Source organism: Phascolarctos cinereus, unplaced genomic scaffold, assembly GCF_003287225.1.
Source record: "Phascolarctos cinereus isolate Bilbo 61053 unplaced genomic scaffold, phaCin_HiC Scaffold_9;HRSCAF=440, whole genome shotgun sequence".
NCBI classification, from domain to species: domain Eukaryota; kingdom Metazoa; phylum Chordata; class Mammalia; order Diprotodontia; family Phascolarctidae; genus Phascolarctos; species Phascolarctos cinereus.
Genome location: NW_027556402.1, coordinates 215,925,967 through 215,942,571, shown reverse-complemented (window position 1 = coordinate 215,942,571; position 16,605 = coordinate 215,925,967). Strand labels below are relative to the sequence as shown.

The following is a 16,605-nucleotide window of genomic DNA, read 5'->3' as shown; positions in this document are numbered from 1 at the left end:
GGCATTCCACAGCAAAGCCAGAAATCGAGGTCAGATTTCTCCAATGGAGTTGAGGCTCCTATGAGCCACAGTCAGCTGTCTTACAGCAAAATATTAACTAATCTGTGACCACTTGACAACAGATTTAACCCTCTCCAGTAAGTCTGGTCCAAAGTGATTGCCAAGGCCTCCAAAGACTGACCTTCCTGCTGCTGGGGCCTGGCCTGGCTACCATCATCCCCCTTAGGAAATCGTACATGTGCTTAGGGTTTACCAATGAATCACCTGAAAGGACCTTGCTCTTCTCCAGGCTCCTGGTAATTTACAACACAAATGACCACTCTACTAAATGCTTTCTGCTGGCAAAGGCATTCAAGGAAACGCCCACATCCAGCCAATTTCCAAGACCAATGAGGAATGCTAGATTAGATTGATGGTCTACTGAGATCATGCTGGCCTTTTATTCCTTGCCTTCTCTTTGCCAGCCCAGTGCCCAGCACATTAGTGCTTAATAAATACTTATTGATTTGACTGATAGAAAGACCTTATTAAATGCTCATTCATTCATTTATTCAATTCCAAAAGTCAAAGCCACGTCTTGAGCTGTCAGAGGTTTTTCTTTAATAAGTCCACAATGTCCTAAGCTCTCCTGAGCTTATTTTCATCCTCAGCCTAATGAACAAAAATGTACCAATTCTGGCTCTGTCACAAATGTATGGGATTGTTTTCAGGTTCTCCAAGACACTACCCCCTCTCTACAAGGGGTGGGTGGGCTAGGATAGCTTCCAGAGTGGGAGCAGTATGAGGGTGAATTAAGAAGGACTCAAGATGGAGATACACATTTTTCTCCAAAGGATTCAAAGGCAGTGATGCTCACATAATAAAAGCCCATTTGTCTGTCCACTGTGGGTCAGAATCAAGGTCACTCAGGAAAAGTTTTTTAAAAAAATAATGGCACTCAGCCAATAGGAAAAGAGCTAGGGATGGTCAGGCAAAATGTGCCGACAATAGGGAGTGCACAGGATGCAGGCATCAGGGCTTGGGACAGGGGCAGGTGAAAGAGACAATCCTGGCCCTTTATAGAGATGCCGCTGCCCTTTGTGGCTGGGGAAGCTGCAGTGCCAATTCAAATTTTCACCTGAAATCAGGCTATCATCACTTTAATGAAAACTGGCATTTCCATAAAAATGAGGTTTTAAAAAAATAGTCCTGGGGCAGCTAGGTGGCACAGTGTATAAAGCACCGGCCCTGAAGTCAGGAGGACCTGAGTTCAAATCCAGCCTCAGACCAACCACTTGTCACTTACTAGCTGTGTGACTCTGGGCAAGTCACTTAACCCCAATTGCCTAAAACAAAAACAAAACAAAACAAAACAAACTAAATAAATAAATAAATAGTCCTTAAATTAGATGGGATGCATAGAGATCAGTCAGTCTTCATCAAGCATTTATTAAGCACTTACTCTGTACCAGATACTGTACTAAGTGCCAAGGATACAAAGAAAGCTAAAAGCAAAAAAAAAAAAAATTTAATTTAAATTTTAAAAAAGTTTTTAAAAAACCACACCAATCGCTGCCTCGAGGAATTTAAGATTCTAATGACCAAATCTGCTTAGTTTCTATATACCCAATACCACTACAAATGTGGCTCCCTTATGAGAGCAGTGAGACAAGGCAAAGAGCAGGAGCAGCCTGGAGACAGCTGCTCCGGGCCTGGGCCTCAGGCACTTTCTGCTCTCACCTAACACCCACCCTTGGCAATGCCTCCCAGTTCTAGATACCCTGTGAAGGGCCAGCCTCATTTTGACCACAACCACTTCCTTTCCCAGGGCTTCAGTTTCCTCATCAGCAAAATGAGATTATGCTAGATGATTTCAATTAAATTTCGGTAACACATGTATATATTCTGTATATCTCTGTCTCTATGAGTATTGTTTCCCACATCAATGCAAGCTACCTGAGGATAGTAGTATCTATTAAACTACAGTCTTTGCCCCTCCAATGCCTAGTATGGTGCCTGCTATATAGTAGGTGCTTAATAAATGCTTGCTGATTGTTTTGCAAGGGACTGTGCTCAGTTTGGGAGATAACAGAGATTTTTAAAAATAATAAAGTATCTACAGGTAAGAACTATAGGTGGAGGTGCGGAGGGGAACAAAGCAGGTACACAAGTATGGTACATAAAAGTATGGGATTGAGTGTTAAGAGCAGGTCTAGTAATCAGGAAGTTACTTTTAGCTGAGAGGAAATCATGCCCACATTCATGGAGCAGGCAACACTTGAGCTTAGCTTGGGAAAAAAAATAGGGAATGCTGTGGATTGCAAGCTCAATATGAATCATGACATAACTGCTAGAAAGGAATAATCTGTTCTGAGGCTGCATTACTGAAACACAGAGCCGAGACATGGGGAGAGGAGAACCTCACTTGTACCACTCTGCACCCTGGTCAGACCCATCTGGAGGACTGTATCCAGGCCTGGTACCACATCATAGAAGGATACTGACAGGATGTCCCAAGGAGAGGGGCTACAATGGGGTGGGGGGGGACTCAAAGCATGTGTCATTCAAGAATTAAAGGAACCCAGATTAAAGATGACAAAAAACAGAACACAATATGGCAAGTGTTGTTATGTGAAAGAGGGATTGGATTAGGCTTGTTCAGCTAGGATTGGGAAGGAAGAATCAGACCCAAGGAGAGGAGGTTAGATGGAGACTGATTTTGGCTCAGGAGACGGTGATCTTCCAACAAGTAAGAGATGTTCCTAGTCAAAGAGGCTGCTATGGTTAGTGGAACCAAGCAGACGTTGGACAGCCATTTTTCTGGGGCAGAAGGGGTTGCCAATTCAGGTGAGGGTTGGATTAAATGACCTCTGATGTCCGTTCTAGCCAGCAGACTCTGTGATTCTAGGGAACCTCCTCATTCTCCCAATGAGGAAATGACAAATACACCTGAGCTGCCAATGAGGAAGTGAGTCAGTGCTGCAGGTGTTTCCAGTAAGGAAAAGGTCAGTGAGGGGGAATGAGAACAAAAGAGTTCATGAAATCTATCATACCTTAGTGGCTCTGCTCAGATAAAGTCCTCTGAGCACACAGTGACGTGAGGAACAATCCCCTGTGTGGATTGAAGAGTGGCATAGAATGGTAGCAAAGACATGCCTTCTAGTTACATGCCCCAGTGGTCAACCCACATCGGTCCAAAGAAAGGGACCCTTTGTTAAACACACACTGTGTTATTGGGTAGCTTCTGCCACTATCAGAGGTTTCAGGCAAATGGGTTGTTAATATATAGGGGGAGAGTCAAGGCAACATGCTTCTAGCAAATATATACACAGTGAAAATCACTTGACTGCTTCTATAATTCAGAAATCCCACTACTGGACATCTATACCCAGAGGAGGTGAAAAACAGGAAGAAAGCCCCATAGATACCCAAATATCACAGCAGCACTTTTTGTGGAAGCAAAGGAATAGAAATGAAACAGGTGCTCAACAGTTAGGGAATGGCTGAATAAATTGGAATAGACAAATACAAGAACAGCACTGTGCTGTAAGAAATGATGAATAAGAGGGATTTGTATGACCATGATGAGAAAAATACACAAAGTCACAAAAATAACATATGCAATGAGTATGACCAGAAGCATGCGCTGGTAAATGTTTAACACTCAGCTCTCGGGGGGGGGAGTAAGCTGGACACACTTTTAAGTTTAATCCACATTACTAACATTTTCTTCACCATTTTCTTAAGTCTAGACAATCAACAAAACAATAAACCAAGTCCTAACTTGTAGCATTTGCTAATTTCTGAAGTACAGATACTCACACTGAAAATTTAACAATCATCTCTTGTGAGCCAGTATGAACTAGCCCTAGGACAACACCTCCCAAATACAACAATGTAACCGAAAAAGATCACCAAAAGTAGTGAAACTCTGCAAAACTGAAAAACCAATAATAATGGTGCCAGAAAATGGAGAATGAACCATTATTTCCCTTTTCTTGGAAGAGAGGTGGGCAGAATGTTGCATATGTTGAGACAGTCACTGTACAGGGTGTTTCTGCATAACTGTTTTTCTTTGATGGGGGGAGGGGGTTCAAGTTCAAGGTGGAGAAGAGGAGTAGGGGGAAGGTCTTTCCAGAAATGACTTGTGATATAAATATAAAGGTCATCAATGAAACTTATTTTTTTCTTAAAAGAAAAGAGAATGATGGATAATGGAATTAGAAAGAGGAAGCAAGTTGAAGTACGGGGAAAGGGTGGGGAGAGGTGGCATGCTCTACATTGGTCTTCTGTTACAGAGCACACCAGGGAAGACAGTAAACACCATTGGCCCCACCATCAGCGCTCAGTTTTCTGAGCCCAACCAGCTAAGAGCTATTTCAATTCAGTCATTCTGTAAACAAAGGAGGGGTAAGTGAAAGGTTCAAACACGCCTCTCCCAGCTTCCTCTGTTCTTAGAAGCTACTAAGTGAACAGGAGAGTGAAGTGATCAGCAAAAGGAGGAAATATTTGATCCTGCGGTCACCACAAAAGTTGCCTGAAGGTGCCTGGGAGGTTTCTTGGAATTGTCAGAAGTGGGTCACTCTGCACGGGAGTTTCCGAAAACTAGCCACCTGATCCCCACCCCCCACCCCCATGGCCAAGGCCTTCTGACCATGGCCGGTTTGGGGGCTGCCTAGTTCTGATGAGGTTGGAGATATGGTTAAGAGGGTACAGGAAGAAAGAGTGGGGCTGCGGGCTCTCAAAGGAGTGGGAGAAGGATCTTGAGTGGTGTTATGACAGTTTTCAGTGTAAAAGAATTCAACAGAAAGAACTGTTCTCTCTTTCGAACATGCTCTCTGGGGAGCTCAGAGAGATATCAAAACATAGCTGACCCCTTGGCAACTGGTTTTCAAAAGATGGAGCTCAAACTAGGGAACCAGAGAAGCCATGAGTCAAAATGGAGTTAAGCAGATGGGACATGTCACCATCTCTTCCCTCTAAACCTTGAGAGGCAGCATGGCCAAGTGGATGACTGGGAATAAGGAAGAGCTGGGTTCAAATCCTGTCTCAGACAATTACTAGCTATGTGACCCTGAGCAAGTCATGCCTCAGTGACCTTGTTAGTGCAATGAGAAGGTTGAATGAGATTGACTCTAAGATCCGTTCCAGCGCTAAATCTACGATACTGTGGTCAAATAAATCTCCAGGATGCCACTGGGCTCTTCTTCAACTGGTTGTTTATCTGTGCAATATTGTAGCCCTCCAGTAGAAGGTAAATCCCTTGAGGCACTGCCATGTCTTGAATTTAATTACTAACACAGTACAATGGAAGAGGGCTGGATTTAGAAACAAGGGGAGCTGGGATCATATACCACTTCTGATACACACTTATTAGGTGTGACCTTGGGCTCATCTGTAAGAGGAAGGGGGTTGGCCTGGATGGTCTCCGAGGCCCCTTCAAGCTCTTCAGCTTGAGTCTGTGAACTGAACTCTTCCTTCCCCCAGCATCACTCTGATCCCTACCTGGCCTTCTTTGCTGCCACTGAAACTTTCTGTTGCCCAGCTTTAAACCTGGACTGAGAGGCCAGAGCATAGGAGGCAGACTGATTTTTTCTCAAGACTCTAAAGCAACGGCAGGAAGTTCTGAGGCCCTTTCTCAGCCCAGGGCATTCTGGCTACACTTTGTTCCTAAATTGAATACCAGGAGAATATCCATAAATGAATAGCAGGAGACCTTCCATGACTGGATAAAATATAAAAGAATTATAAGAGCATTGTGAGATAAAAATCTCAGGATCAGTATCATTAAGGGATTTACCCAAACACGACTGCTTGAGATCCCAAGTCTTCTCTGACCCTTCTCTCTTCTTCATACCTTGCACATGGTTAACAGTCATGCCAACCTGTGCCCCATAATTACAGCCTTTTGTGTGTATGCCACAGCCACCACCCTAGCCTAAGGCCAGCTGGTCTCCTTGACTCCATTTCTCTTCACCCTGCTTGAACCTTCAAATCACCAGACTAATCTTTTACTACTTTGTGGGACTGCTCTTGACCCAAAACAAAATGGATCCCCTTCACTGCCATTATGGGAATCTTCTGCCTAGAATTCAAATTCCTCTATAATCAGGCCCAACCTTATTTGCTACAACTCTTCAGCATAAACTTGTTCCAACCAGGACAGTCGCATCATTCAAATACCTCACAATCATTGGGTTTTCTTTCAGGGTATCAGAATGTAGAGGGTACTTGAACTCTATCAGATAAAGACAACAGAGCTTAGTTCAGAGGAGCTCTTACATGGTCTAGGCCTGTTCTGCTCCTTCCCCCTCATTGGGGCCTGATAGTATCCCAAAGCCTCCCTTCAATTCCCTGATGTCTGACATCTCCCTCATCACGCCATACCACGCCACACCACACCACGCCACACCACGCCACACCACACCACGCCACGCCACAGCACACCACGCCACACATTTTGTGGGGCTTGTTCTGGGTGAGAGAAGTGCCAGTGAAGCCTTTGCCTGACTCCAAGCCTTTGCTTACACTGGCTCCAAATCTCACCTTCCTCTGATGTCCCCAGCACACAATGACCTCTCCCTTCTCTTAACTCAAATTCTGGCTAGCATCCCAGCTCTCAAAGCCATTCACTGCAGACAAGGGTGTGGCTTCTCTCCCCAGCTAGACTGAGAGCTCCGGGAAGCCAAGAGGCACATGCCACCCACCTCCCCTCTGTATCGCCTGTAATGCTTAGCGCACTGCTGCACACAAGGGCTCAGAATTGGCGGAATAAATGAAAGAGCAAACATGGGGAGACTTGTATGCAGAGTGAAAAAAACAAAGTAAAAGGGAAAAAAATGAATTTAATGACAACAAAATGTAAACAAAGTCAACGTGGAGAGGCAACAAAACTCTGATCAAAGACCACGGACAAAGCTATTGCCATACAATCAAAAGTTAAAGGATACACATCTTAGCTGTATGACCTTGGACAAGTCATTTAACCTCTCTGTGACTTCATCTGCAAAATGAGGGGACAGGTCCATTTCACCCTTAAGTCAATGATGCTCAGTGATCTCTGAGGTCCCACCACACCCTAAATCTACAATTTTGTAATCTCTTCTGCCAATAATTGACAGCAAGGTATTCAAGTTCTTTGACCTTCAGTCTTCTCAATGGTAAAATAAGGGTTGGGTTCAATGAGCTCTCTGGTCCCTCCCAGGGCAGAATGTGGGGGCCCACAAGCAGGGGGGCACTGAAGCCAGCCCTTACTAGCTCAGGAGAGCTGGGATTAAAATTGGCAAATGCTACACATCAGGGCTTCGTGGATTGACTTTTGCTGATTGTCTAGACTTAAGAAAGTGATGGAGAAAATATTAATGCAAATTAAGCTTAAAAATGTGTCCTGTACTAACATGGAACTATATTTTACATGATTGCATATGTATAACCTATAACACATTGGTTATCATCTCAGGGAGAGGGAAGGAGAAGGAAGGAGAGAATTTGGAATTCAAAATGTTTTAAAATGTTAAAATTGTTTTTACATGTAATTGGAGGAAAAATTAAAATATTTTTAAAAAATGTGCCATGCATACATTTTATTTGAGCTAGCTACTATACATTAACCAGTATACACTCTTGAGTCAAAACAATATGTACAAATAAGCAAAGAAATAAAGAATGAATGAATGAATAATGATTATGTGAATGGACATTTTGTTACACTGGGAAAAGACCCAGACTAGGTATCAGAAGACTTGGAGCTAAGCCAGCTCTGCCATTAACTTGTATGAAGCTCATCAATTCCCTTTCTCCCCAGGCCTCAGTTCCTTCTTCTGAGGCAGCTGAGGAAAATGAGGAGGCTGGAGAAATTGGTCCCTCAGCATCCTTCCAGATGAACATTCTAAACTAACTTTCCAGGACTGGGGAGGTACATTTGCAGCCCCAACATGATACCCAATAGTCAGGAAACCAACTGATACCACGATGGCCAGTCTCAAATGTTTAGCAAGTGAAAAATCCGCCCAGGGACAAGGCTACAGTAAACCATGCGGGAAGGAAACACAGAAGTCCTCTTCAGAAGAGACCTCTCTGGGGCAAATAGCCTGAAGAGACAGGGCTAATGCAATTTATTTTAAAAACAGTTCTTGGGCAAGCGGTTCCAGGTCTCCTATGCTCAGGGGTGTGCTGGAGCCCGATCAAACCAGCTCACAAGAGCTGGTTGTTAAATTTTTAGTGTGAGTGTAAATTTTTTTTTGGAGAGCCAGTTATTTTAACATTTTCCCTCATATTCCTGCCTATGCCTTTCCAAGAGTCTCCTAAAACTTTCCAAAAATAAGTTATGAAGAACAGGAAATAGACTGACTCAAACATCAAGAGTTAGAAAAGTGAAATAAATAAAATGCTCACCAGGGAATATACGTTAGACTAAGCTAATTAGAAAAATTGGCAATAGGCATCAACTCTTCCCCTGCCTCAAAGAGTGAGAGAAAACAAACAAACAAAATCTGAGAATGCAGACTTACCCGTGGTGTCCTCTTCCTGGGGAACGTTAGGTTGAGATAGTTATTAAAAAGAGATGATTTTGCTAAGCTAAGGTCACCATTTTCTCCATAATTTTTACCCAAAGAATCTGTTAGAAAAAGAAAAGATTGAAATTCAGACCTTGACAATGTGTTATCCGCAGGTTTAGGAGGAGTCCTTATAACTAAGGGAACAAAAGGATCCAGAAGGGCACCTGGGGCTGAAGAGGGCACTGGATGTTGGGAGGGGGACCCAGAGAGACATCGAAACATCTCTGCCCATGCAGGCCCAAGGAGAAATGACATTCCCTTGAAAGCAGGAAATACCTGAGCTCACACAAGCTCATCTTCATTTCTAGGACACCAGAAAAAGTGGGTGAGAGGAAGAGGTACCTTGAGAATAGCAATGTGAGAAAGGGACAGAATGAGCCAGTAGCCTACACTGACCATTAGCCATGGGACCTTCCCTCAGGCTACAAGGTCATCCCTTTTTGGCAAACAGGAGAGAAGGTAGCAGACCAGTGTTTCCAAAATGGTTTTTCACTGGAGCTAGGAAAGACCAGACTTGGGCTCAATTTCACGGGATGACTTGAGGACCCTTAACAAAACACTGAATTTCTCTGAAAAGCAAGATACTCGTAGGCTTCTTACCAACAGCCCTAAGGGGTGTCCCTCGAAACAGCTCATAGAACTTAGAGAGGTACATGACCAGACTGAGCTTATCTGGCTCCTGGGCAGAAGCCATCTCTTTGCCGGTGGTCATGGGGGGGATTCCAAACTCCCGCTCTGCAATGTCAAATGCCAGCTGGTTGTTCTCAATGGCGTCTTCTTCATTCAAAGAGTCGAAGTTGCTAAGGAATAATGTGAGAAAAGTCAAAAGGGTAGGGGAGAATGGCTTCCTCCAAACACACTCAAAAGCTAAGCCACACTACTAGGCAGGCCTGTCAACATGATATACTGAATACTTAGAACCATTGGAAGATAATAGAATAATGAAATTACTTCATCAGTTCAACAAGCATTTATTAAGGGTCTGTTCTGTGCCAGTCACTGTGATGAAGCTCAAGATAAATAGAGAAAAATGAAAACACTTACTGCTGTCAAGGAATTAATGTTTTTATTGGTCAAAGCTAGTAGCTGTCGTTCAATCGTTTCAGTCACGTCCTACTCTTCATGAACTCATTTGGGTTTTCTCCGCAAAGATACTGGAGTGGTTTACCATTTCCTTCTCCAGCTCATTTTACGATGAGGAAACTAAGGCAAACAGGGTGAAGTGACTTGCCCAGGGTCACACAGCTAGTAAGTGTTTGAGGCCAAATTTGCACTCAGGAAGATGTCTTCCTGACTCCAGGCCTGGTGCTCTATCCACTGTACCACCTAGCTACCCAAAGGTCTAGGAGATACCAGGTTAAAAGCTTCTTAGGCAAAAATATTTGTAGCAGCTCTTTCTGTAGTGGCCAAGAATTGGAAATTGTGGGGATGCTCATCATTTGGGGAATGGCTGAACAAGTTGTGGTATATGAATGCAATGGAATACTATTGTTCTATAAGAAATGATGAGCAGGCAGACTTCAGAAAAATCTGGAAAGACTTAACATGAACTGATGCTGAGTAAAGTAAGCAGAACCAGAAGAACATTGTATGAAGTAATAGCAACATTGTGCGATGACTGACTTTGATAGACTCATCTCTTCTCAGCAATGCAAGGATCTAAGACAACTCCAAAAGATCCATGATGGAAAATGCTATCCACATCCAGAGAAAGAACTATGGAGTCTAAACGCAGATGGAAGCATACTATTTGCTCTCTTTTATTTTTATTTCTTCATTCTCATGGTTTCTCCTATTGGTTCTACTTCTTCTTCACAACATGACTAATGTGAAAATATGTTTAAGATGGATGTATATGTAAAGCCTATATCAGATTGCATGCAATCTTGGGAAGGAGGAGGGGAAGGAAGGGGAGAAAAATTCAGAACTCAAAATCTTATAGAAGTGAATGTTGAAAACTAAAAATAAATAAATAAGATGGGGGAAGTTTCTTGGGGGAATCAACATGTACACAGAGAAGTCAACACAAAATACATGCCAAATAAATATAAGGTAATTTGGATCATAGACTTAAGGCTGATGAGACCTCAGAGATTATCTAGTCTGAGTCCCTCATTTTACAGATGAGGAAACTGAGGCCCAGCTTCAATATACTGCACTGATTCCCTTTCTCCTTCACTCATTTGTGCTCTCTCTACCTCTGTAATGACACCAGAAGAATATGCCTGCCATACAGCAAACATTAATCAATATTTATTTGTATACATTTTTCATCAACTAATCTATAGTGATTTCCCCCAAGTAGAACATAAGCTCCTTGAGGGCAAGCATGTTTCACTTTTGCCAGTGTAGCCACAGTGTCCCACACATATTAGGCGCTTAGTAAATGTTTATTGGAAAAAATATTGAAATAAATACTCATTGACTGACTGGATGATCAAAATGTAAGAATATGCTAGTGAGGTGGGAAGGTGATTCACCAGACAATCCTCACCCTGGCTCTTCACAGATGCACAGCAAATTGCCAGCATCCAGCAGGGGAAATGATGGAGGGAGAGACCACAAATTCAAGGTCTTGCTCCCAGCCCCAATAGTGAAGGTCTACAAGACTTCACTAATCAGAGCTTCCACCGGCCTATTCTACTCTGAGTCTTCCACCAGGGACCTCTGCTATGGGTTGGCAGGACCTAAATGGCACTCACATGAGTTCTGGTCTGAAGCGATGAATAAGAGCACATAAGGCCAGACCACTCCTCCAGGAGGTGGTCAGATCCGTGATGTTGACATGTTGGTAGCCTTCCGTCTGCTTCTGACACCAGGTTAAAAGCTTGTTGGGTCGGATGTCGGATTCTGCAGTTTGGGCAAAGGACAGTGGTAAAGGACTCCCACCACCCACATGACCAACCACCAGGCCAGAGTGATGGACCTGGAGAGGGTCTCAGAGGCCCATCGAGTCTAACTCCCTTACTTGACAGATATCCATAGAGGTTAAGTGACTCACTCAAAGTCCTACAGGCAGCAAGTGGTTGGACCCGGATTTGAACCAGCACTGGTTGTTGAACACAGGCTCTCTGATTCCTTTATATCACATCGCCTCATCCATGCATGCCATGCTAGGCTTTCACTCCCCTCCGCATGTTGGAAATGCGGAACAAAGGAGCCCAGGGGAAATGTCTGCCCATAGCACATGGCAGCCTCTGCTTCATTCTACTTTTTTCCTAGGCCTCTGAGTCTATTTGGAAAGGTGGCTTCTGGGACAGATGGAAATCTGGGCTAAAATGAATGGTGGCGACAACTGGGAAGTCATCACACTCATCCATCCATTCATCTGTCCATCCATGGCCCCATGGAAGGCACTGAAAAGGTTCTGAGTGAAGGTGACCTGGTCTTTGCCCTTTGGCATTCTACACTCTAATGAGGAAATTAAGAACAGACAGGAAACAACCAGAGAATTAACACAGGCAAAAGACATCAGAGCACCAGGGACACAAAAGCGCAGGCAGAATGTAAAGCAAGGATGTAGATTAGATATAATCAGGGGCAGCAAGAAGAGACCCATGTTGCACAAAAATATTCATAGCAGCATTATTTGTGATCCTAAAAAACTGAAAACAAAACATGTTCTCAAGAATTGGGGAACGGCCAAGCAAAACAAGGTGCTGGACTATAGCAGCGTGTTACTGACTTTTATAATCATCAGCTAACATTTAAGGCTGGCAGAGAGCTTTACATAGCTTCTCATTTAATCCTCACAACTGCCCTGGGTGCTATTACTATACCCATCTGACAAATGAGGAAACTGAGGCTGAGAGCGATAAAGTGACTTGCCCAGGGTCACAGTGCACTTAAGTATCTGAGGCAATATTTGAATTCAAGTCTTTCTGATTCCACGTCTAAAGCTCTATCCCCTCCGGTACCCAGATAACTTACAAGATATGGCAAATTGGAAGAATTCAGAGCAAACCAAAAGAGTGATAGGCATACAGTGATTTTTGTTGCTCTAGACCTGTGGTCTAGGGCCAGAATTTCACTGGTGTAGGGATCTTTCCAGAAAGTAACTTCCTCTACCAGGACGAATACTCCTGGAGAGTTGTCTGAGTGGTTATGTGACCGGTTCAGGGACATACATGCATCAGAGGCAGCAGGCCTTGGATCTAGGACTCTGAGGCCATCTCTCTCTCCAATGTGCCGCCTCTCACCCAATGACCACAACGATGTAAATGAAGACATCACTCAAAGGCAACAAAGCCAGGTCAAGTAAATATAAGAGATAATGTGATATTAAGTTATTAGAGTCGAACTCATCTCCTTCTTTGTTAACCACCATCAGGCCACTCTCTCATCGATCTAGTGGGCACTTCTGCTTAGCCATTTGGGGTGGAAATGCTTTGTGAGGGGTAGATTTGGTGTTTGTTGAAAAGTGTCTGGGGTGTCAAAACAAAAGGCATTAGTAATTCATTTTAAAGAGTCCAGAGAGCTGAAGTGCAGCATGTACAGGGGATGACGGAAAGCAGGGAATGGAATTCTAAGCAAGTGAGATAAGCAGAATGCCAACCTATTACCTTTTATGGAGCTCAAAGAGCCTAGTGAGAAAGGAGGACAATGAGGGTCAATGAGGTCAGACCAGACAAGGCCCTGAGAGAGCTTTCTGGCAGTGTGGCTATCTACTTTCTAGAACCACAATTCCTCAGTCCTGTGCTCAGTCTCCTTCCGATAACCATGTCCCTCTCCCCAGCTAGGAACTAAAACACAGATGGGAGCTCATTGCATAAAGACTATGATGAGATGGACTCACCCCGCCGGGAGAGACTGACTGATCTTCTTATGGAGCCCAATCTCTCAAGAGGCAAATGATGCAGCTCCGTAGTAATGTATAAATGCTTTACCTGAAAAGAGGCAAAGACTGGGCAATGGTGCTCTGCCATCCACCATCCATGTACCCATGTCCATGCAAGATCCACCCCTACCCACCCAACACTATACAGCTATCTCCATATTCACAATTCCTTTTTTTCTTTTCTGTTTTTCTCTATCATTGGGCAATATAGCCTAACTCAGGACAGTCCGTGGAGGCAGGCTTATCAATGTTGCTAGCTCTCAGTAATGCATGCTAAGAAATAATGGTATGGATCCCAGGATTCAGACTTAGAGCTGAAGGAAATCTCACAGGTCAAGTAGTCTAGCCTCTTTATTTATCATGGGAGAATTATGGCCCAGAGAGGTAAATGACCTTGTTCAAGGTGCCTACAGCAAATACCAGAGGCCAGATTCACACCCAGGACCCTGGACTACAAATTCAGCAGTCTTTGCACTATGTCTTGTGGCCTTGTGTGACGTCTAATTACACAGCATGATTAGCCTGGGTGGCTGGAGGAGGGAAGTGGTTTTGGACAGCATGGTGGGTAAGGTGGAATAAAGAAACCCATGACTCAGTGAGATCAGGGATGAGGAATGGGCTTGGGGGGGATGGTGAGAGGAGAGGAACCGAGTCATCCTCTGAGGCATGTTGTCCAAGGGGCTTGCTAAGTACATATATGGCATAAGAAGGACTAAGTAACCATTTTCTTCTGTTCTCTGGGTAATGAGGAAAGAATGTGGAATACTTTCCTATTTGACTGTCCTGGGCTGGGAGGTCAGGGGAGGAAGGGTAATTGCTGGTGTGGGTTTATATGTCTGCCCCAAGATTTCAAGCCATGCTTCCCTGCCCAAGCCCAGCGGAGACCATCACAGGGACTCAGGGTCCAGAGAGAGGCTGACCTGATGGGGCTGGACACAGTTGGAGTTGAGGTTTGGGTACCGAGTGCCAGGGTCGAGGGTATACTGCTCAAAGTTCTTACTGATGTTTTCCGGAGTCGTCTGAGGCAACAGTCGGTAAAGACTTTCCCTGTTTGGAACCGAAACCCAATGGTGAGAGGCTGTTTGAGAGGCCCTGGAATACTTCCCTGGGTGAAGCTATTATTTCTCATACCTAGAGGCAGCATTTCCCCCACTATGGCCTTCTCACCCATGGGAACTCTGCAGGGGATAGGCAGGCAGAACATGGAGGGTATGTTTGGGAAATCTGCAGCTTCAGAGAAGCCCAGCCCCATGGAGCTGTGTGGTCCTGATATAACCGCCTCTTGGGAGAGACTGGGTTCTTTAGGCAACAAGGCCAAGGTATCACCTTGCTGTCCTACATGTGTGTGGCCTGTCCCTCTGCTCCTCTAACTTTTGTGACCACTGCGGCATTCCCAAGGTATGGCCACAAGTGTTCCAGGGGAAGAAAAATCACACAGTCCTAATATTCAGGAAAGGGACCTTAACGGGGAGCCATTAAATCCAACCTACCAGCCAATGCAAGAATCCCCTCTTACAGCACAGGAGCCAGAGGTGCCCTTAGAACCTAGTTCCACTAAAACATAGCCTCTCTGCCTTTGGGATCACCAAGGGTTATCAGGCAATTCAAGGCTTGGAGCCTTCCCAGGACAAAAGCAATTAGTTTTGCTGCTTCAAGTCTCTCCCTTCCCCAATATGTCCCCCACAAAGCTGCCAGAATGATATTCCTAAAGTGTCTGCCGTCGTTGAGTCTTTTCAGTTATGTCTGACTCTTCGTGACCCCATTTGGGGTTTTCTTGGCTAGAAACTTGGCTAGAGTGGTTTGTCATTTCCTTCTCCAGCTCATTTTGCAGATGAGGAAACAGACAAATAAGGTTAAGTGATTTGCCCAGGGTCACATAGTCAGTAAGTGTCTGAGGCCAGATTTGAACTCAGGAAGCAGTCTTCCTGACTCCAGGCCCAGAGCTCTCTCTCCACTGAGCCACCTAGCTGCCCATTCCTAAAGCATAGTTCTGACCAAATCAAACCCCTGTTCAGTAAACTCCAGTGTCTCCCTTACTGCCTCTAGGAACAAAACACAAACTCTTCTGTTTTATCTCTCTGTCTCAAGTGTCTCTCCCACAGCAATATTTCTTTTTTTTTTTCTTTTTGTAGGCAATAGGGTTAAGTGACTTGTCCATGATCACACAGCTAGTGCTGAGTGTCTGAGCCTGGATTTGAACTCAGGTCCTCCTGACTCTAGGCCCAGAGCTCTCTCTCCACTGAGCCACCTAGCTGCCCATTCCTAAAGCATAGTTCTGACCAAATCAAACCCCTGTTCAGTAAACTCCAGTGTCTCCCTTACTGCCTCTAGGAACAAAACACAAACTCTTCTGTTTCATCTCTCTGTCTCAAGTGTCTCTCCCACAGTGATATGTCTTTTTTTTTCTTTTTGTAGGCAATAGGGTTAAGTGACTTGCCCATGATCACACAGCTAATGTCGAGTGTCTGAGCCTGGATTTGAACCCAGGTCCTCCTGACTCCAGGGCCAGTGCTCTATCCACTGCACCACCTAGCTGCCCCCCATAGTGATATTTCTTTTGGGGTTTTTTTTTTGGGGGGGTTGGTTTTTTTGGTTAGGCAATGGGATTAAGTGACTTGCCCAGGATCACACAGCTAGTAAGTGTTATGCGTCTGAGGCCAGATTTGAACTCAGGTCCTCCTGAATCCCAGGGCTGGTGCTCTCTCCATGGTCAGAATTCTGACCATGACACTTCCCAGTTCAAAAATCCACCAATAGCTCCCCACTCCAGGATCAAATAGAAATTTCTATTTGGCATTAAGAGCCCTTCACAACCTGGTTCCAATCTACTTTTCAAGGCTTGTTAAGCCTCATTTCCCTTAATGAACTCTGTCTTCCAACCGAACTGGGCCTCTTACTGTTTCACGCCAACAATACTCTGTTTTTGTCTTCAAGCCATTTCAACACTCACCGCTCAGCCAGAATCTCAAGGGGTGGAATTCCCTGGTCCCAACTCTTCACCATCCATGCTGTATCAAAGGCTGCCAGGAAACCTCGAGCACAACCTGTACCCATGGGCCAAAAAGGCTGGGGGGAAGAAACAACCAAGAACTTAGCATCCCACAGCCCAGACACTAAAGGTTCCCACTGTTCCTTATGGTTCTTATACCAATGCAGCCTTTTGGGCTCACAAACAATCATAGAAACCAGGTAGAGGACCAGTTTTCCATGGCATAAGGACAACCAGTCCAG

At 44.5% G+C, this 16,605-nt stretch overlaps 1 protein-coding gene across 1 annotated transcript in view; it reads right to left on the bottom strand.

Annotated features, from left to right (window-relative positions):
• MICAL2 (microtubule associated monooxygenase, calponin and LIM domain containing 2) overlaps positions 1 to 16,605 on the bottom strand; it is a 268,887-nt gene that overhangs the window by 140,204 nt on the left and 112,078 nt on the right. Inside the window, 7 exon segments of the mRNA XM_078148458.1 lie at positions 8,490 to 8,596; positions 9,138 to 9,337; positions 11,240 to 11,387; positions 13,100 to 13,120; positions 13,333 to 13,423; positions 14,295 to 14,421; positions 16,325 to 16,440. Of these exon segments, the coding sequence (XP_078004584.1) occupies positions 8,490 to 8,596; positions 9,138 to 9,337; positions 11,240 to 11,387; positions 13,100 to 13,120; positions 13,333 to 13,423; positions 14,295 to 14,421; positions 16,325 to 16,440 (810 nt within the window).